Source organism: Pezoporus wallicus, unplaced genomic scaffold (genome assembly GCF_028554395.1).
Source record: "Pezoporus wallicus isolate ANWC-B61680 ecotype Strahan unplaced genomic scaffold, APGP_CSIRO_Pwel_v1 contig_14099, whole genome shotgun sequence".
Taxonomy (NCBI): Eukaryota; Metazoa; Chordata; class Aves; order Psittaciformes; family Psittacidae; genus Pezoporus; species Pezoporus wallicus.
Window position 1 is genome coordinate 425 of NW_026639465.1, and position 21,025 is coordinate 21,449.

The 21,025-nt window shown below is 63.0% G+C and overlaps 2 protein-coding genes across 2 annotated transcripts; one reads left to right on the plus strand and one right to left on the minus strand.

Moving 5' to 3' along the window:
• Window positions 1-12,323: 12,323 nt before the first annotated feature.
• On the minus strand, window positions 12,324-15,884 carry LOC130602124 (5'-3' exonuclease PLD3-like). Its single transcript, XM_057414701.1, has 9 exons — window positions 15,703-15,884; window positions 14,655-14,838; window positions 14,439-14,562; window positions 13,755-13,894; window positions 13,465-13,665; window positions 13,239-13,378; window positions 12,986-13,151; window positions 12,613-12,712; window positions 12,324-12,532 (listed from the first exon to the last, which is right to left on the minus strand). The coding sequence occupies exons 1-9, from the start codon at window positions 15,882-15,884 to the stop codon at window positions 12,324-12,326; spliced, it is 1,446 nt and encodes a 481-aa protein (XP_057270684.1).
• Window positions 15,885-16,571: 687 nt separating this feature from the next.
• On the plus strand, window positions 16,572-19,995 carry CUNH19orf47 (chromosome unknown C19orf47 homolog). Its single transcript, XM_057414702.1, has 9 exons — window positions 16,572-16,656; window positions 17,425-17,482; window positions 17,560-17,661; window positions 17,753-17,867; window positions 18,342-18,423; window positions 18,668-18,787; window positions 19,034-19,186; window positions 19,271-19,341; window positions 19,568-19,995. Exons 1-9 carry the CDS (start codon window positions 16,572-16,574, stop codon window positions 19,991-19,993), a joined length of 1,212 nt encoding a protein of 403 aa, XP_057270685.1. The 3' UTR covers window positions 19,994-19,995.
• Window positions 19,996-21,025: the final 1,030 nt, after the last annotated feature.

A 21,025-nucleotide genomic window follows, 5' to 3' on the forward strand; every position in this document is an offset into this window, starting at 1 on the left:
TCAATGGGTGTCAGTGGGGTTCAATGGGGCTCAATGGGGTCAATGGGTGTCAGTGGGGTTCAATGGGGCTCAATGGGTGTCAATGGGGTTCAATGGGGCTCAATGGGTGTCAGTGGGGTTCAATGGGGCTCAATGGGGCTCAGTGGGGCTCAATGGGTGTCAATGGGTGTCAATGGGGCTCAATGGGTGTCAATGGGTGTCAATGGGGCTCAGTGGGGCTCAATGGGGCTCAGTGGGGCTCAATGGGGCTCAATGGGTGTCAATGGGTGTCAATGGGTGTCAGTGGGGCTCAATGGGTGTCAATGGGGCTCAATGGGGCTCAGTGGGGCTCAGTGGGGCTCAATGGGTGTCAATGGGGCTCAGTGGGTGTCAATGGGTGTCAATGGGGCTCAGTGGGGCTGACCGCGCGCGCCCCCCAGCGGAGGCGCAGGCCGTGTGCTGGCAGGAGCTGGGCGCGGACCTGGTGTGCGCGCGGCCCCGCCTGGACGCGCCCCTCACCTACAGCGAGTGCTGCTGCCGGCACGGGCAGGCCTGGGGCATGGAGTGCGCGCTCTGCCCCGCCCCCCACTCAGGTAACCCCAGGGACCCTATGGACACCCTATGGACACCCTATGGACACCCTATAGACACCCTATAGACACCCTATAGACACCCTATAGACACCCTATAGACACCATATAGACACCCTGTAGACACCCTATAGACACCCTATAGACACCCTATAGACACCATATAGACACCCTGTAGACACCCTATAGACACCCTATAGACACCCTATAGACACCATATAGACACCCTGTAGACACCCTATGGACACCCTATGGACACCCTATGGACACCCTATAGACACCCTATAGACACCATATAGACACCCTGTAGACACCATATAGACACCCTATAGACACCCTATAGACACCATATAGACACCCTGTAGACACCCTATAGACACCCTATAGACACCCTATAGACACCATATAGACACCCTGTAGACACCCTATGGACACCCTATGGACACCCTATGGACACCCTATAGACACCATATAGACACCCTGTAGACACCCTATAGACACCATATAGACACCCTATAGACACCATAGAGAGACCATAGAGACCCCATAGACACCCTATAGACACCCTATAGACACCCTATAGACACCCTATAGAGACCATAGAGAGACCAGAGAGACCATAGAGACCCCAGAGAGACCATAGAGACCCTATAGAGACCCTATAGAGACCCTATAGAGACCATAGAGACCCTATAGAGACCCCAGAGAGACCATAGAGACTATAGAGACCCTATAGAGACCCTATAGAGACCATAGAGACCCTATAGAGACCCCAGAGAGACCATAGAGACCATAGAGACCCTATAGAGACCCTATAGAGACCCTATAGAGACCATAGAGACCCTATAGAGACCCCAGAGAGACCATAGAGACCCTATAGAGACCATAGAGACCATAGAGACCCTATAGAGACCCCAGAGAGACCCTATAGAGACCCCAGAGAGACCACAGAGACCATAGAGACCCTATAGAGACCCTATAGAGACCCTATAGAGACCATAGAGACCCTATAGAGACCCCAGAGAGACCATAGAGACCATAGAGACCCTAGAGAGACCATAGAGACCCTATAGAGACCATAGAGACCATAGAGACCCTATAGAGACCCCAGAGAGACCCTATAGAGACCATAGAGACCCCATAGAGACCCCATAGAGACCATAGTGACCCTATAGAGGCTATGGGGACCCTGTAGAGCACATAGAGCCCATGTAGAGCACATAGGGACCCTATAGAGCACATGGAGACCCTATAGGGAACACAGAGCCCCTGTAGGGAACATAGAGCCCCCATAGAGTACATAGGGACCCTATAGAGCACTTAGAGCCCTGTACCCCCTATAGAGCACATAAAGCCCCTATAGAGCACATGGAGCTCCCCCCCATACCCCCTATAGAGCACATAGGGCCCCCCCGTACCACCTATAGAGCACATAGGGCCCCTATAGAGCACATAGGGCCCTGCAGCCCCATACCCACACCCCCCAGAACCCCCATTGACCCCCCCAGAACCAGGGACCCCCTTCCCCCCCACTATAGGCAGCCATCCCTTGTGCCCCCCCCTTTCCATCCCTACCTATGGGGACCCCCACGTAGACCCTGGGGTTCCGAAGGGGGGGTCCCCCCCAAACCCCCCCAAACCCCCACTTTTCTCCTCTTCCCCCCCAGATGACTTTGAGCTCCTGTGCAATGTCCTGCACCCCCCTGTCTACGCCCCCCCCCCCCCCCCCCCCGCCTACGAGTACTCCCCCGACTTCGCCCCCCCCTTCGGGCTCCCCTTTGGTTTCTTCGGGGGCCCCCCCCCCCCCCCCCCCCCGTTCTTCCGCCCTGATTACGACCCCTACGGCTTCGGCGGGGGGGGGGGCAGCCCGGGGGGCTTCGAGTTTGGGGACCCCCGCGCCGCCCCCCCCCCGCCCCACCGGGGGCGGGGACCCCGCTACGAGCCCCCCCCCAGGCCCCCCTGGGTCCTGCAGCCCCACGGGGGCCCCCCCCGCGGGTACCCCGAGGAGGAGGTGGGGGGCGAGGAGGAGGAAGAGGAGGAAGAGGAGGAGCGGGAGGAAGGTGAGTGATGGGGTGCGGGGGGTGATGGGGTGCGGGGGGTGATGGGGTGGGGGGTGATGGGGTGTGGGGGGTGATGAGGTGCGGGGGGTGATGGGGTGCGGGGGGTGATGAGGTGCGGGGGGTGATGGGGTGCGGGGGGTGATGGGGTGCGGGGGGTGATGGGGTGCGGGGGGTGATGGGGTGCGGGGGGTGATGAGGTGCGGGGGGTGATGGGGTGCGGGGGGGTGAGGGGGTGATGAGGTGCGGGGGGTGATGGGGTGCGGGGGGTGAAGCGGACTCTCGAAAGAATGAGGTGCGGGGGGTGATGGGGTGCGGGGGGTGATGGGGTGCAGGGGGTGATGAGGTGCGGGGGGTGATGGGGTGCGGGGGGTGATGGGGTGCGGGGGGTGATGAGGTGCGGGGGGTGATGGGGTGTGAGGAGTGATGGGGTGCGGGGGGTGATGGGGTGCGGGTGATCAGGAGTGATGGGGTGCGGATGGGGTGCTGGGGGTGATGGGGTGCGGGGGGTGATGAGGTGCGGGGGGTGATGGGGTGCGGGGGGTGATGGGGTGCGGGGGGTGATGGGGTGCGGGGGGTGATGAGGTGCGGGGGGTGATGGGGTGTGAGGAGTGATGGGGTGCGGGGGGTGATGGGGTGCGGGGGGTGATGGGGTGCGGGGGGTGATGGGGTGCGGGGGTGATGGGGTGCGGGGGTGATGGGGTGTGAGGGGATGGGGTGCGGGGGGTGATGGGGTGCTGGGGGTGATGGGGTGCGGGGGGTGATGGGGTGCTGGGGGTGATGGGGTGCGGGGGGTGATGAGGTGCGGGGGGTGATGGGGTGCGGGGGGTGATGGGGTGCGGGCGGACATCAGGAGCGCGGGGACAGGAGGTGAGAGGAGTGATGGGGTGCGGGGGGTGATGGGGTGCGGGGGGTGATGGGGTGCTGTGGGTGATGGGGTGCGGGGGGTGATGGGGTGCGGGGGGTGATGGGGTGCGGGGGGTGATGGGGTGCGGGGGGTGATGGGGTGCTGGGGGTGATGGGGTGCGGGGGGTGATGGGGTGCGGGGGGTGATGGGGTGCGGGGGGTGATGGGGTGTGTGGGATGGGGTGCGGGGGGGTGATGGGGTGCGGGGGGTGATGGGGTGCTGGGGGTGATGGGGTGCGGGGGGGTGATGAGGTGCGGGGGGTGATGGGGTGCGGGGGGTGATGGGGTGCGGGGGGTGATGGGATTGGCTCCCTGTGTGGGGTATTTGGGGTCCCCGGGGGGGTATTTGGCTCCCTGTGGGGGGTATTTGGCTCTGGGGGGGCTCCATCGCTGCCCCCCCGCAGCGGGCCCGGCGCAGTGCGCGGTGCTCAGCGGGTGCCACCACGGGCGCTGCGTGCGCGTCCCCGACGGCTTCACCTGCGCCTGCGACCGCGGCTTCCGGCTCGACCCCGCGCGCCTCGACTGCGTGGGTGAGCGCCAGAGACCCCACTGACACCCACTGACACCCATTGATCCCCACTGACACCCACTGACACCCATTGATCCCCACTGACACCCACTGACACCCATTGATCCCCACTGACACCCACTGACACCCATTGATCCCCACTGACACCCACTGACACCCATTGATCCCCACTGACACCCATTGATCCCCACTGACACCCACTGACACCCACTGACACCCATTGACACCCATTGACACCCATTGATCCCCACTGACACCCACTGACACCCACTGACACCCATTGACACCCATTGATCCCCACTGACACCCATTGATCCCCACTGACACCCACTGACACCCACTGACACCCATTGATCCCCACTGACACCCACTGACACCCATTGATCCCCACTGACACCCATTGATCCCCACTGACACCCACTGACACCCACTGACACCCATTGACACCCATTGATCCCCACTGACACCCACTGACACCCACTGACACCCACTGACACCCACTGACACCCATTGATCCCCACTGACACCCACTGACACCCACTGACACCCATTTACACCAACTGACATCCATTGACACCCATTGATCCCCTTTGATCCCCATTGACACCCCCATTGACACCCATTGATCCCCATTGACACCCATTGAAGTCCATTGATCCCCACTGATCCCCATTGATCTGCATTGACACCCATTGGTACCCATTGGTACCCATTGATGCCCATTGAAACCCCCATTGACACCCATTGATCCCCATTGACACCCATTGATACACATTGACACCCATCCCTCCCCATAACACCCAGACCCCCCCAATAGCACCCAGACCCCCCTTTTACCCCATGGTGCCCCTCCCTCCCCATAGCACCCCTCCCTCCCCATAGTACCCAGACCCCCCCTTTTACCCCATGGCACCCCTCTCTCCCCATAGCACCCATCCCTCCCCATAGCACCCGTCCCTCCCCATAGCACCCATCCCTCCCCATAGCATCCCTCCCTCCCTCCCCATAGCACCCAGACCCCCCCTTTTACCCCCATAGCACCCCTCCCTCCCCATAGCACCCCTCTCTCCCCATAGCACCCATCCCTCCCCATAGCACCCGTCCCTCCCCATAGCACCCGTCCCTCCCCATAGCATCCCTCCCTCCCTCCCCATAGCACCCAGACCCCCCCTTTTACCCCCATAGCACCCCTCCCTCCCCATAGCACCCCTCCCTCCCCATAGCACCCCTCTCTCCCCATAGCACCCATCCCTCCCCATAGCACCCTCCCTCCCCATAGCACCCCTCCTCCCCATAGCTCCCCTCTCTCCCCATAGCACCCCTCCCTCCCCATAGCACCCCTCCCTCCCCATAGCACCCTCTCTCCCCATAGCACCCATCCTCCCCATAGCAGCACCCCGTCCCTCCCCATAGCATCCCTCCCTCCCTCTCTCCCCATAGCACCCCTCCCTCCCCATAGCACCCCTCCCTCCCCATAGCACCCCTCTCTCCCCATAGCACCCATCCCTCCCCATAGCACCCGTCCCTCCCCATAGCACCCCTCCCTCCCCATAGCACCCCTCCCTCCCCATAGCACCCCTCTCTCCCCATAGCACCCCTCCCTCCCCATAGCACCCCTCTCTCCCCATAGCACGCATCCCTCCCCATAGCACCCGTCCCTCCCCATAGCACCCCTCCCTCCCTCCCCCCCATTTTACCCCTCCCCCCCCCAATAACCAGTGCCCCCCTTCCCCCCCCCAGACGTGGACGAGTGCTCGGAGGGCGCCCCCTGCCGGCCCGGAGGCTGCCTCAACACCTCCGGCTCCTTCCGCTGCCTCTGCCCCCCCGGGCACGCGCCCGCGCCCCGCCCCCCCCCGCGCTGCGTGCCCGCGCCCCGCCCCCCCCCCCGCGCATGAGGACCTCCCCTCCCCCCCCCCATCCCCTCCCCCTCCTCCGGGGCCCTATTTATTGTGTGCTCCGGGGGGGGTCCGTAAGGATGAACGGGGTGGGGTGGGGGGGAGGGGGCACCCATGGGTGCCCCTGGGGGGGGGGGGTTTGGGGACACCCCCCCCCCCCCCCCCCCACTTTTATACAATAAAGGTTTTCTATAAAATAAAGGGTCTTTGGGGGACGACCCTCCCCCCCATTGGGAATGGAGCCCTCCCCCCCCCATGGGAATGGGACCCCCCCGTGGGAATGGGACCCTCCCCCCATGGGAATGGGACCCAAATTCCTGCCCCCCCCCCCCCATCAATGGGCCCATTCAGGCGCCCACCCGCGCCCATGGGTGCTGGAGGATCGCTGAGTCAGCGCATTGCTTGGGTGCATGGGATGCCCGGCAGACGGGATGCGCATAGGGTGCTGTGGGGGTCCATAGGGTGCTATGGGGGTCCCAAGTGTGTTATGGGCATCCCATGGGTGCTATGGGGGATCTATGGGTGCTATGGTGGTCCCAAGTGTGTTATGGAGGTCCTATGGGTGTTATGAGGGTCCCAAGTGTTTTATGGGAATTCTATGGGTGCTGTGGGGGTCCCAAGGGGGCTGTGTTGGTCCTATGGGTGCTGTAGGGGTCCAAAGGCTTCTCAGGGGATCTATGGGTGCTTTAGGGTCCTGAGACTGCTATGGGGGGGCCTATGGGTGCTTTAGGGGTCCAAAGGGGGTGTTCTATGGGTGCTATGGGGGGTACCAAAGGTGCTGTTTTGGTCCTATGGGTGCTATGGTTGTCCCTGGGCGGGCTCGTATGGGTGCTATGGGGGTCCCAAGTGTGTTATGAGGGTCCTATGGGGGCTTTAGGGGTCCAAAGAGGGTATTTTAGGGGTGCTATGAGGGTCCCAAGCATGTTATGGGGATCCTGTGGGTGCTATGGGGGTCCCAAGTGTGTTATGAGAGTCCTATGGGTGCTTTAGGGGCTCAAAGGGGGTGTTCTATGGGTGCTATGGGGGTGCTATGGGGGTCCCAAGAGTGTTATGGGGATCCTATGGGTGCTATGGGGGTCCCAAGTGTGTTATGAGGGTCCTATGGGTGCTTTAGGGGTCCAAAGGAGGTGGTTTATGGGTGCTATGAGGGTCCCAAGCATGTTATGGGGATCCTGTGGGTGCTATGGGTGTCCCTGGGGGGGGCTCCTATGGGTGCTATGGGGGTCCCAAGTGTGTTATGAGGGTCCTATGAGTGCTTTAGGGGTCCAAAGGGGGTGTTCTATGGGTGCTATGAGGGTCCCAAGCATGTTATGGGGATCCTGCGGGTGCTATGGGTGTCCCTGGGGGAGGCTCCTATGGGTGCTATGGGGGTCCCAAGTGTGTTAAGAGGGTCATATGAGTGCTTTAGGGGTCCAAAGGGGGTGTTTTATGGGTGCTATGAGGGTCCCAAGCATGTTATGGGGATCCTGTGGGTGCTATGGGGGGGGAGGTTCCCTGGTGCCCCCCCCCATCTCCTCGGTCCCGGCCTCCCACGGGGGGAGCTTTGTGCTGAGTGCCCGAATTCCCGGCATTCCCATGGGATGGGGACAAGGACCCCCCTTGTCTGGGGGGGGCGGGGGGGGGGGGGGAGGGGGGATCCCGGGGGGGGAGGGGGGGACACACAGGGACCAGGGGCACTTCCCAGTGGGACACGGGAGAGGGAAGGAGCCGGAGGTGGGGGGGGGGGGGGGGGAGGGGGCTCGGAGGGGAGGTTTTGGGGTGCTGGGGGGGGGAGGGGGAAAAGAGGTGCCCCCCCCAATGGGATACAGGAGGATGGGGGGGACACAATGGCAATGGGGGGGTCTTGGGGGGAATGGGAGGGGTTGGGGTGCAATGGGGGTGTCTTGGGGTGCAATAGGGGTTTAGGGGTGCAATGGGGGAGTTTGGGGTGTATTGGGGGTTTAGGGGGCAATGGGGTTGTAGGGGTGCAATGGGGACGTTGGGGTGAAATGGGGGTTATTGGGCTGCAAAGGGGGGGTTAAGGGTGCAATGGGGGTGCATTGGGGGTGCTTTGGGGGCGATGGGGGGTTATTGGGCTGAAATGGGGGTTATTAGGGTGCAATGGGGGCTATTGGGGTGCAAGGGGGTTTTAGGGCTGCAATGGGGGGGTATTGAGGTACAATGGGGGTTATTGGGGTGCAATGGGAGTGTATTGGGGTGCAACGGGGGGGTTAAGGGTGCAACGGGGGGGTAGGGGTGCAATGGGGGGGTTAGGGGTGCAATGAGGGGGTAGGGGTGCAATGGGGGGTATTGAGGTACAATGGGGGCTATTGGGGTGCAATGGGAGTGTATTGGGGTGCAACGGGGGGGTTAAGGGTGCAATGGGGGGGTTAGGGGTGCAATGGGGGGGTTAAGGGTGCAATGGGGGGGTTAGGGGTGCAATGGGGGGGTTAAGGGTGCAATGGGGGGGTTAGGGGTGCAATGGGGGTGTTAAGGGTGCAATGGGGGGGTTAGGGGTGCAATGGGGGGGTTAGGGGTGCAATGGGGGGGTCTCCTTGTCTGTGCCCCCCCATTCCAGAAGCCGGAAGCACCGAAGCCCCCCCTGGGACCCCTCCAGTGCCACCCAATGGAGGTGAGGGGGGGGGGGGCGGTGATGTTTGGGCTGGGGGAGGGGGAGGGGCAGGTTCTGGTCCCACCCCACCCCCCCTTTGCCCCATAGGAGCTGCTGGAGCTCGAGGCCCCCGAGGCCGCGGGTTCGAGGCTGGCGGTGGCGCGGGACCGGCGCGGGCTCTACATCGCCAAGGCCCCGCGGGCGCTGCGGGTGCGGGCGGGTGAGCAGCGGGGGGGGGGTCCCGAATCCCGTCTGGATGCGATGGGGGGGTCCCGAATCCCACCTGGATGCGATGGGGGGGTCCCGAATCCCGTCTGGATGCGATGGGGGGGTCCCAAATCCCGTCTGGATGCGATGGGGGGGTCCCGAATCCCGTCTGGATGCGATGGGGGGTCCCGAATCCCGCCTGGATGTGACAGGGGGGTCCCGAATCCCGCCTGGATGTGACGGGGGGGGTCCCGAATCCCACCTGGATGCGATGGGGGGTCCCGAATCCCGTCTGGATGCGATGGGGGGGTCCCAAATCCCGTCTGGATGCGATGGGGGGTCCCGAATCCCACCTGGATGCGATGGGGGGGTCCCGAATCCCGTCTGGATGCGATGGGGGGTCCCGAATCCCGTCTGGATGTGACAGGGGGGTCCCGAATCCCGTCTGGATGCGATGGGGGGGTCCCGAATCCCGCCTGGATGTGACAGGGGGGTCCCGAATCCCGTCTGGATGCGATGGGGGGGTCCCGAATCCCGTCTGGATGCGATGGGGGGGTCCAGAATCCTGTCTGGATGTGACGGGGGGGGTCCCGAATCCCACCTGGATGCGATGGGGGGGGCCCGAATCCCAGCTGGATGTGACGGGGGGGTCCCTCCACCGCAGGTGACCGCTTGGTGGGCGCCAGGATCCTGTTCGAGGGGGCCCCCCCCGAGGTCGTGGCGCGGCTGCTCGAGGGCGCCGCCGGCTGCCGGGTCTCGCTCTGCGTCCGCCGCCGGGCACCGGGCACCGGCACCGGGACAGCCCCGGTAGGGACCGATGGGAACGGGAGGGGTGGGGGGGCCCGATGGGAGAGGGGCGGTGGGGGACTCCCATGGGGCGGGATGCTGAGGGGGGTCCTATGGGTGCGGAAGGGGGATGCGGGATGCTCCGTGATCCCTATGGACACGGGAGAGGGATGCGGGATGCTCTGTGGTCCCTATGGACATGGGATAGGGATGCAGGATGCTCTGTGGTCCCTATGCCCATGGGAATGGGATGCAGGATGCTCAGAGGTCCCTATGGATTCAGGAGCGGGGTACGGGATGCTGGGGGGTCCCTATGGACATTGGGAAGGGGATGCGGGATGCTCTGTGGTCCCTATGCACACGGGAGCGGGATGCGGGATCCTGGGGGGTCCCTAGGGACACGGGAGCGGGATGCGGGATTCTCCCTGTTCCCTATGGACACGGGAGCGGGATGCGGGATGCTCTGTGGTCCCTATGGAGTCAGGAGCGTGGTGCGGGATCCTGGGGGGTCCCTATGGACACAGGAGCGGGATGCGGGATGCTCTGTGGTCCCTATGGATATTGGGAAGGGGATGCGGGATGCTCTGTGGTCCCTATGCACACGGGAGGGGGATGCGGGATGCTCTGTGGTCCCTATGCACACGGGAGCGGGATGCGGGATGCTCTGTGGTCCCTATGGATATTGGGAAGGGGATGCGGGATGCTCTGTGGTCCCTATGGACATTGGGAAGGGGATGCGGGATGCTCTGTGGTCCCTATGCACACGGGAGCGGGATGCGGGATGCTCACTGTTCCCTATGGACACGGGAGCGGGATGCGGGATGCTCCCTGCTCCCTATGGACACTGGGAGCAGGATCCCCGCTGCCCTGTCCCCCCGCAGCCCGTTCCCATCCCGCCCGTTCCCAAGCAGCCTCCGTCGGCCCCGTCCCTGGAGCTGGCGCTTCCCAAACTTCCCAAGCTGGGGAAGAGCCGCAGCGAGGCCGAAGCGGTCCCCGCGGCCCCCCCCGCTCCGGTGCCAGCGCGGCCCCGCTTAACGGTGAAGGAAGCAGCGGGCGGGGGGGCCATGGTGGAGCCACCGGTTAAAGCGGAGCTCCCCGGCGGCGCCCGCTTCCCCGCCGTGGAGGTGGCGGTGCCGGTGCTACCGGTACCGGAGCCCCAGGGCAAAGCCGGCGACGGGGACGCGCTCGGCGGCCTCCGCCTCCCGTCCGTGCCCATCCCCGCCGTGGAGCTGCTGCCCAAAGCGGAACCGAGAGCCCCGGAGCCGCCCTTACCGGTAACGCCGGCCCGTTTGGGGCTCCTGGAGGCGGTGCCGTCGCTCGGGATCGCGGTGCCGCGGGTGGAGGTGGCGCTGGCGCTGCCCATGGGCACCGAAGGGCTCCGCAAGCTCAAACCGGACGCACCGGGGGGCACCGGGGCCGTTAAACCCAGGCTCTCCCGGTTCGCTCTGCCCCGGGTCGGGCTGGCTCTGGGCAAGCTCGGAGCCGGGGCCTCGGTCGGAGCCGGGCCGGGGCCGAGGGTCCCGAAGCTGTCGCTGGCTCCGCTCGGTGCCGCGGTCCCGGTGCCCCCCCCGGGCCGGCGCCGGTCTCCGTCGCTCCCGAGGCTGCCACCGGGACCGGAGGCGGGGGTGAAGCTGCGGCGGTTCGGGGGCTCCAGCCCCGATCTGCGCAGCGGGGGGGACCCCAAAGCGGTGCCGGGGTCCCCCGGGGCGCTGCGGGCGCTGTTGGCACCGGGACCCCGCTGCTTCGAGGGAGCGGAGGATGCGGGGGGGGGGGATTGAAGGTGCCGGGCTTGGAGCTGGCCCCGCCGGGGCTGGAGGCGGAACCGGGGCGCTGGGGGGGGCTCAAAATGCCCCGGTTCGGGACCGGCACGGGGAGGATGAGGCCGGAGGGGGGGGGGAAGAGCATCCCCCCCCCGGGCCGCCCCAATGGGGAGGGCAAAGCCCGGCGCTGGGTCCCCAAGGTGGGTTTCTCCCCCCCGACCCCCCCCCCAAGCCCCCAGCATAAGGGGGGGGTGCGGAGGCTCCACATCCCCGAGGTCGAGCTCTGCCCTCCCGGGCCCCCCCAGCTCCATGCGGGGACCCCCAAGCTGAGCCCCGCGCTCTGTGGGGGGCGCTGAGGAACCCCCCCCCCATGAACCCCCGCCCCATGGACTGGCGGGGGGGGGCTGGTCGGGACCCCCCCTTAGCATCCTTAACACCCCCCCCCCCAAAATCCGGCTCTTTTGGGGCTGTTTGAAGCTTTTGGATGATGCCATTAACACGGGGGGGGACGGACACACATCCCCCCCCCAGCTTCTTGCTCTTGGCTTGGCTGCAATAAAGGTTTAACCCCAAAATCGGCCCTGACAGTGTCGGGGGGTGGGGTGGGGATGTGGTGGTTTGTGTGGGGAAGTGGGGATGGGGTTCAATGGGATGGGGGGGGGTTTGGGTCCCTGGAGCTGGGTTTTGGTGCCTGGAGCTGGGTTTTGGTGCTTGGGAATGGGTTTTGGTGCTTGGGAATGGGTTTTGGTGCCTGGGGATGGGTTTTGGTGCCTGGAGCTGGGTTTTGGTGCCTGGGGATGGGTTTTGGTGCCTGGAGCTGGGTTTGGGTGGCTGGACTCGGTTCCAGGTTCCAGCATCCCCCATCAGGGTCTCTCAGCTCCTCCCCCGGTGCTGCCCCAAAGAGCCTCCCCCCCCCCCCCCCATCCACAAGGCAAAAGAGCAGCGAAAATCAGGAGTTTTGGTGCAATTTTCAGCCCAAACAGGCCCGGATTCGGTGCTGCCGGTGCCCACGGTTCCCCGGGGACTACCGGGAGCCGCAGTGGCTCTGCCAGCGCTCGACATCCCCGATGTCAGCGCTGTACTGGGAGCTCCAGTCCCGCTCAAACACCGCCTGCAGCTGCTCCCGGATGGTGCCGGCGCCGGTACCGGTACCGGTGGCACTCACCGTTTGGTTGATCACCAGCGCCGAGCCTGCCGTCTGGGTGAAGTAATCACCGGACCAATTGGAGGTCCCTGCGGTGAGGTTTGGGGTGAGAAAGGTGGGGGGGGACGCCCCAAAACCATCCCCAGAGCCCCGGCGGTGCCGCGCTCACCGATGTACGCGGCCGCCTCCGTCACCATGTACTTGTTGTGGTTGACCCGGGCGTAGGGGATCAGCGCCTGCGCCGCACTCGAAGGCACCATGAAGAGGCGCTGAGGGGAGGGAGCCCACGGTCAGGCACCAGCACTGGCCCCATGGCTGCACTGTGGTACGCCCCATAGCCACACCGTGATACCCCCAACCACACCATGATACCCACCATGACCACACCACGATACCCACCACCACCACACCATGATACCCACCACCACCACACCACCACAGCCATACCATGATACCCACCACGACCACACCGCGATACCCACCATAGCCACACCACGATACGCACCATGACCACACCACCATGGCCACACCACGATACCCACCACGGCCACGCTGTAACGGGTCCTGTTGTCGGCGACGGCCGCCAGTGACTTGAGGAAGGGGAACATGGTGGCCTGGCTGTGCCGCCAGCAGCCCACCAGCAACCGCACCCTGACGCGCCGCTCCACCACGGCTCGCCGCAGCCCATTATCGATCGCTGGCCAGAACCTATGGGGGGGGGGGGGGGGGAACGGCTTGGGCACTGGCACTGGCAGTGGCCCTGTGCCCCCGGCACCACCACGGCCGCACCCGGACCTCTGTGGGTGGGAGAACTCGGTGGTGGGCAGGAAACTCATCACCGCAACATCCACGAAGGCCTCGGCGGCATCGATGACGCTGAGCAGGGCGCTGAGGTCCGCGGTGCGCCCGGCGGCACAAAGCGGCGGCGGGGAGCTCTGCGGCACGGCCATGGGCTCAGTGCCGGTGCTGCCGGCGCTCACCGCGGCACCGGGCACGGCGACAAGAAGGGGTTGGGAGGTACCGAGAAGTAGACGGCGGCGGCGGTGCCGTTGAGGCGCAGCTCCAGCGGCGTCTCCGCGTTGAAAGCGGTGGAGTAATTCGCCGGCCACGGCACCGGGATGGTGGCGCCGGCAACGCCGAGAGCCCAATAGGCCTCGAAGATCTTGCCTAAGTCTTGGGCCAAGCAGGGGCAGTCGTAGACAGCAGCGCCGAGCTCCTTCACCTGCGGCACCGGCACGGGGTCGGCTTCAGCCTTTTGGCACGGCACCGGTGATGCTCGGCGTGGGTTTGGCACCGGCCGGCGCCGCTCACCTGGGTCAGGGACCTCCAGTCCATGTTGGCACTGCCCACATAGAGGTGGGTGCCGTCGACCAGCCAGAATTTGGTGTGCAGGTGTGCAGCACGGTGCGCCCCCGCCTGCAGGTGCGGCAGGTCCAGAAGCCATGGGTTTGGGGCAGAAACCATGGTTTTGGGGCAGAAAGCATGGTTTGGGGACAGAAACCATGGGTTTGGGGCAGAAACCATGGTTTGGGGACAGAAACCATGGTTTTAGTGCAGAAACCATGGTTTTGGGGCAGAAAGCATGGTTTGGGGGCAGAAAGCATGGTTTGGGGACAGAAACCATGGTTTTGGGGCAGAAACCATGGTTTTGGGGCAGAAAGCATGGTTTGGGGGCAGAACCCCTTGGTTTTGGGGCAGAACCCATGGTTTCAGGGCAGAAACCCATGATTCTGGGGCAGAAACAATGGTTTTGGGGCAGAACCCCTTGGTTTTGGGGCAGAAAGCATGATTTTGGGGCAGAAACAACGGTTTTAGGTCAGAAACCCTTGATTTTGGGGCAGACCCCTTGGTTTTGAGGCAGAATAACTCAGTTTTGGGGCACAACAACTCAGTTTTGATGCAGAAACCCTGGTTTTGGGGCAGAACCCCTCGTTTTTGGGGCAGAACCCCTGGTTTGGGGGCAGAACAACTCAGTTTTGGGGTGTTTCCATCCCTCACCGCTCTGCTCCAGCGCCAGGAGGTCATTGAGTGGTGCCTTCGCCGATGGGCGGCTGACGGCGACGCGGACGGCGACGCCGCGCTCCGGTAACCGGAGCAGCTCCTGCAGGATCTGCTCACCCTGCACCGACAAAAGGGGGGGGGTTGGGCATGGAAAAGGGCAGGAAAAGGGGGAAAACCCCTTGGGAATGGGGGGGAAAGCGGGAATGGGACCTGGGCGGCCGAGGGCTCGGCGGTGCCGGTGTCGGCGTTGGTCATGGTCCAGTAGAAGGAGGCGATGTCCAGGCTGTGCCGGACCGAGCCCAGGAGCTGCATCCAGGTGGAAAAGGTGGAGGGGTTCGGCGGGGAGCCGGCACCAAAGCTCATTCCCTCTGGAATGGTCTCCACAAGGACGATCCTAGGGATGGGAGGGGGGCAGTGGGATGTGGCAATGGGATGGGGACAATGGGATGGGGGCAATGGGATGGGGGCAATAGGATGAGGCAATGGGATGGGGCAATGGGATGGGGGCAATGGGATGGGGGCAATGGGATGGGGCAATGGGATGGGGCAATGGGATGGGGGCAATGGGATGGGGATAATGGGATGGGGGCAATAGGATGGGGCAATGGGATGGCCAATGGGATGGGGACAATGGGATGGGGGCAATGGGATGGGGCAATGGGATGGGGACAATGGGATGGTTCCAATGGGTTGGGGGCAATGCGATGGGGACAATGGGATGGGGCAATGGGATGGTGGCAATGGGATGGCCAATAGGATGGGGACAGTGGGATGGGGGAATGGGATGGTTCCAATGGGTTGGGGGCAATGCGATGGGGGCAATGGGATGGGGGCAGTGGGATGGGGGCAGTGGGATGGGGGAATGGGATGGGGCCAATGGGATGGCATCCATGGGTCCTGCCCCCCCCATCCCCTCTCACTGGCACGAGGCTCCGCAGGCTCTGGCATCGCCACCGGCCCCATGGCTCCGCTCGGGTCCGAGCCGGAGGAGGAGGAGGAGGAACAGGAGGAGGAGGAGGAGGAGGGCGAGGAGCAAAGCGGGGGCCCCCCCCCAGCGGCAGCGCTGGGTGGGCAGGGGGGGGTCGGCATTCCAGAAGTGAGGAATTCCATTGACTCCAAGGGCCCTGCAGTCAGCCTGGGGCAGCGGCTGCAGCTGGGATGGGAGGCAGGGAATGGATCCCAAATCCCAGTGGGATCCATATGGAAAGGTGCCTCCCCCCGCCAAGTGTAAGCAGGGTGGGGATGGGGGTCCCCCCACCGGGCCTGTACCTGCTTGTAGGCGCTGTGGGGCCGCATCCCGATCCCGGCGCCGGGCTGGAACAGGAACAACCGGATCCGGATCCGGATCCTTCCCAAGGCGCCCGGAGGGTTCCAGGGATCGGGAAAAGGGGTTGGGAAAAGAGGTCGGGAAAAGGGGTTGGGAAAAGGGGTCGGGCCCATTTAGCCCCAATTAGCTCCATTGAGCCCCGTTTAGCCCCATTTAGCCTCATTCAGACCCATTTACCCCCATTCAGACCCATTGAACCCCATTTAGCCCCATTCAGACCCATTTAGCCCCACTCAGCCCCATTGAACCCCATTTAGCCCCATTCAGACCCATTTAGCCCCATTGAACCCCATTTACCCCCATTTAGCCCCATTTACCCCATTTAGCCCCATTTATCCCCATTCAGCCCCATTTAGGCCCATTTAGCCCCATTTATCCCCATTTAGCCCCATTCAGACCCATTCAGCCCCATTTAGCCCCATTCAGCCCCATTGAATCACATTTAGCCCCATTTAGCCCCATTCTGCCCCACTGAACCCCATTTCGCCCCGTTTCAGGGCCGGTTTCTCTTTAGGGCTGTGTTTAGGTCAGGGTCGGGTTTAGAGCCAGGTTTGAGGTAAAAAAACCCAATTTTGGTCCATTTTAGGGCAGTTTGGGGTTTAGGGACCCTTTTAGGGCCAGGACCGGGCTCGGGCCCCTTCACCCCGGTACCGGAGGCCCCGGCGGCGGCCCCCAGCTCCGCCCGCTTGGGGGCGCCCTCGCCCCCTCCCTCTCTATGGTCGTCCCGCCCGTTGTCTCTCCCGCGCCGCCGCGGCCTAGAGCGTCCCCCTACCTGCGACCAACCAGGAGGGCGAGCGCTGATGACGTCATTTCCGGCGCTCCGTGACAGGGGCTTCCGGTGGGGCCCGGCGCGGCGGCGGGATGGGGCGCTGCGGGAGCGGAGAGGTGAGGGGCGGCAATGGGGGGCTATGGGGGGCTATGGGGCGGATAACGGGAGCCTATGGGGTGGGAGGAGGGGATAAGTGGGGTCTGTGGGGCAGGAGGGGGGTGTATGGGGCAGTAAGAGGGGTTAAGAGGGCCCTATGGGGCAGGAGGGGGGTCTATGGGGCGGGAGAAGGGGAGAAGGGGGGTTTATGGGGCAGGAGGAGGGGATAAGGGGTCTCTATGGGGCGGGAGGGGGGTCTGTGGGCGGGAGAAGGGGATAAGGGGGGTTTATGGGGCCGGAGGAGGGGATAAGGGGTCTCTGTGGGGCGGGAGGGGGGTCTGTGGGCGGGAGGAGGGGATAAGGGGGGGCCTATGGGGCAGGAGGAGTCTATGGGGCCAGGGGGGTCTCTATGGGGCCGGAGTGATCTCTATGGGACAGGGGGGTGTCTATGGGGCAGAGGGGCCTCTGTGGGGCTGGAGGGGTCTCTATAGGGCAGAGAGGTCTCTATGGGGCAGAGGGGTCTCTCTGGGGCTGGAGGGGTCTCTGTGGGACAGGGGGGTGTCTATGGGGCAGGGGGGTCTCTATGGGGCTGGAGGGGTCTCTGTGGGACAGGGGGGTGTCTATGGGGCAGGAGGGGTCTCTATGGGGCAGGGGGGTCTCTGTGGGGCAGAGGGGTCTCTATGGGGCAGGGGGGGTCTCTATGGGGCAGGGGGGGTCTCTATGGGGCAGGGGGGGTCTCTGTGGGGCAGGGGGGGTCTCTATGGGGCTGCTCTCCTGTGCCCTCCCAGGCCGCTCCCGGCGCTGCCACCTGACGCCGTGGCCCCACCATGGTGTCCATGACGATGGGTGAGCCCCCCCCCCCGCCCCACCTCCCCCCCATCCCCCCCACCATTCCCATTGACCCCCATCCCATGGGATCCCCCTTGTCCCACTGCAGCCACATCCGAGTGGATCCAGTTCTTCAAGGAAGCCGGGATCCCACCGGGCCCTGCCGTCAGCTACGCCGTCATGTTTGTGGATAACAGGTACCCCCCCCTTCCATGCATCCCCACGGATGGATCCATAGGGATGGAGCCGGGATCCATGGGGACACCCCTGCGGTATTCCCGAGGGCAGGATCCGGAAGAACATGCTCCTGGATCTCACCAAGGAGCTGATGAACGAGCTGGGCATCACCGTGGTCGGTGACGTCATCGCCATCCTCAAGCATGCCAAGGTGGTCTACAGGCAGGTACGGGCATGGGAATGGGCTCTTCCCATGGGAAGCTGGGAGTTGCCGTCGGTTTCCTTGCATTTTCCATGGATTTGCTTTGGTTTTCCATGAGTTTCCTTGGGTTTTCCATGGGTTTCCTTCATTTTTGCATGGATTTCCTTTGTTTTGCCATGAGTTTCCTTTGGTTTTCCGTTAATTTGCTTTCGTTTTCCATGAGTTTCTTTTGGTTTTCTATGGGGTTTCTATGGTTTTCGTTCATTTTTCCATGGATTTCCTTTGTTTTTCCATGAATTTCCTTTGGTTTTCCCTGGTTTTCCATTGGTGTTTCATAGTTTCTTTTGTTTTTCCATGAGTTTGTTTTGGTTTTCCGTGGGTTTCCTTGGGTTTTCCATGGTTTTCCTTTGGTTTCCCATGATTTTCCTGTGGTTTTCCATGGTTTTCCTTTGGTTTTCCATGAGTTTCCTTTGGTTTTCCATGACTTTCTTCCCTCAGGAGATGTGCAAAGCAGCCACGGAATTGCTCCTTCCCAGCTCGCCCCCGGTCCAAGCGGAGCTGCGCCGCAACGCCAACAGTGGTGAGCCAGGGTCTCCTCCTTGGGCGGCATTCCGCAGGGATACTGCCCATGGAAGCATGGAATGGGATGGGGTGGACCTCAAAGCCCACCCAGGTCCAAGCAAGGGGCAGGGGCACTTCCACTCTTCCTTCCTCACCCACCTCCCCAGGCCCTTCTCCGCAGGGATTCCTGCTGGGATTTGTCCCATCCCAAGGGATTGGATCCCGTCATCCCATGGGAATGCTCCCTATCCCCCCCCCCGTAGCTGCCAGCCGGATGATTGCCAACAGCCTGAGCCGGGATCCACTTCCCGCTGCCCCACTCCAGCCCCACAGCTCCAAGATTTCCGTCACCGTTCCCAACCAGCCAGCGGCAGCGAAGGCAGGTAGGGAAGGGGCTGATCCTGCCAGGAATGGCGCCGGGAAGGGCTTTTCCCATCCCATTTCCCATTAAACTCCTCCTCCATCACTTGGGAAGTGCTTTTCCCATCCCATTTCCCATTAAACTCCTCCTCCATCACTTGGGAAGTGCTTTTCCCATCCCATTTCCCATTAAACTCCTCCTCCAACACTTGGGAAGTGCTTTTCCCATCCCATTTCCCATTAAACTCCTTGTTTTCCCTCCATCCCAGCAGGTTTAGGGAATGCCGCCGCCGGAATTCCATCGATCCCGGTGAAGCGGCGCCGGGTGACGGCCGAGATGGAAGGGAAGTACATCATCACCATGCCCAAGGGCACCACGCCGAGGACAAGGAAGATCCTGGCGCAGCAGCAAGCAGCCAAAGGTACCGGCAGGGAATTCCCATCCCAGTATTCCCAGTTCATCCCCATCCATCCCCAGTCCCACCTTGTTCCGTTCCATCCCACAGGGCTTCCCAGGACGTCCGTCTTCGACCGCTTGGGAGCCGAGGCGAGGGGGGACGCGGCTGCCGGAGGGAAGGTGAGGGGAATTCCTGCCTGGAATTCGAAGGGAATCTGGGAGGTGTTTCCCCCTCTTCCCGCGGGATGTGGAAGATCCCAAACCCCCTCCAGCAACCCAGGAGAGAGTGGGAATTCCTGGGAGCCTGCCCCATTCCCGCATGGCTCATTCCATCCCGCATCCCGTCGGGAATGGCGATGGAGCTGGGATGCGGGCGCTGACAGGCGCTGCATCCCTTTGCCCTCAGCCCACCGGCGTCTTCAGCCGCCTGGGAGATTCCCTGCGGGATAAATCCATGGATAACGACGACGACGACGATGACGACAGCTCCGTGCTTCCCTACGCCGGGGTCCTGAAGAAACCCAGCGCTTCCCGGAAAGAAATCACGGAGCCGGGAATGACCGTGAAGGCCAAAGCCAGCAGCTCGGAGGCGAAGCCCGTTCCCAGCCTGCGGAATGCTGCCGGGATCGCGCCAGCGGGAGAAGGGCGAGAGGGCGAGGACGGTGTGAGCAGCAGCAGCGGCGGCGGCGGCAGGGATAAATCCAAGCGGGAATGCCGGGTGATGATCCGGAGGACTTGGGGCTGCGGGAAGGTGAGCAGCTCCAGTGAGGCCAGGATGGACAGCGCCGGCTCCGTCAGCGTCTTCCAGCGCTTGGGAAAGAAATCGGATTGAGATCCGTGGGATCCGGGCAGCGCCATCCCATGGGATCGCCCCCCCCCCCCCCCCACCATGGGGAAAGGGTTGAGCCCTATGGAGGAGGGGTTTTCCGCAGGGAAAGGCTTAATCCCATAGGGAAAGGCTTGATCCCATAGGGAAAGGCTTCACCCCATAGGGAAAGGCTTAATCCCATAGGGAAAGGCTTAATCCCACAGGGAAAGGCTTGATCCTGTAGAGAAAGGCTTAATCCGATAGGGAAAGGCTTGATCCCATAGGGAAAGGCTTAATCCCATAGGAAAAGGCTTAACTCCATAGGGAAAGGTTTGATCCCATAGGGAAAGGCTTGATCCCATAGGGAAAGGCTTAACCCCGCAGGGAAAGGCTTAACCCCATAGTGGAAGGCTTGATCCCACCGGGAAACACTAATCCCATAGGAAAACTGGAGGGAAGAGGAGGAGGAAAACCCTTCCCAAGGGATTCCCTGCCCAAATCTGGGCAAATCCAGCCAAATCATCGCTCCCCATCCTCTCCCTGCCGCTCAACCCTGGGGTTCCCCCCGGTATTCCCGTTCTTTTCCCGTTTTGAGGAATTCTCGCCCGGAGACCTCCGTGCCCAGCCTGGCCTTGCCTTGGTTTTCCCTTCCCTTGCCGCTTGCTTTCTCCCTGGATGCATGGATCCGGGGGGATGGAATCCATTGGGATGGAGTCTGGAGCGGCGTTCCCGAAAAACACCCCAAAACCTTAAAAAAAAACCACTGGGGGGGGCTCAAAAACCAGCAAAACCCCCCCAAAAAACTGCCTTAATTCCCGCCGGCTCCACCGGACGGGGCCTTTCCCTGGGATTCCTCCTTTCCCCCCCCAAATCCGGGCGCTTTTCCTCCATTTATTTATTTTCCCCCAGTTCTGTTTCCCCAAAGTTCCCTGGTTTCTTTGGTTCTGCTGCAACCCCCCCCCAAAAAATGCCTTTTTTCTCCCCAAAAACGAAGCTGGGAAGTTTGGGATGAGAAATCCGCCAATTCCCAGGGTTTCCTAGGGAAAAATGGGAGTT

Bases quoted from the DNA above. Each gene is read 5' to 3' on its own strand.
- CUNH19orf47 (XM_057414702.1), top strand. From the start codon at position 16,572: ATGACGTCATTTCCGGCGCTCCGTGACAGGGGCTTCCGGTGGGGCCCG. The intron at 16,657-17,424 runs GTGAGGGGCGGC...GTGCCCTCCCAG, and splicing joins GGCGCTGCGGGAGCGGAGAG to GCCGCTCCCGGCGCTGCCAC. The intron at 18,788-19,033 runs GTAGGGAAGGGG...CCTCCATCCCAG, and splicing joins GCCAGCGGCAGCGAAGGCAG to CAGGTTTAGGGAATGCCGCC.
- LOC130602124 (XM_057414701.1), bottom strand. From the start codon at position 15,884: ATGGGCCCGACCCCTTTTCCCAACCCCTTTTCCCGACCTCTTTTCCCA. The intron at 14,839-15,702 runs GTGGGGGGACCC...TCCCATCCCTAG, and splicing joins TACAAGCAGGTACAGGCCCG to GATCGTCCTTGTGGAGACCA. The intron at 13,152-13,238 runs GTCCGGGTGCGG...CCCCCCCCATAG, and splicing joins GAGTTCTCCCACCCACAGAG to GTTCTGGCCAGCGATCGATA.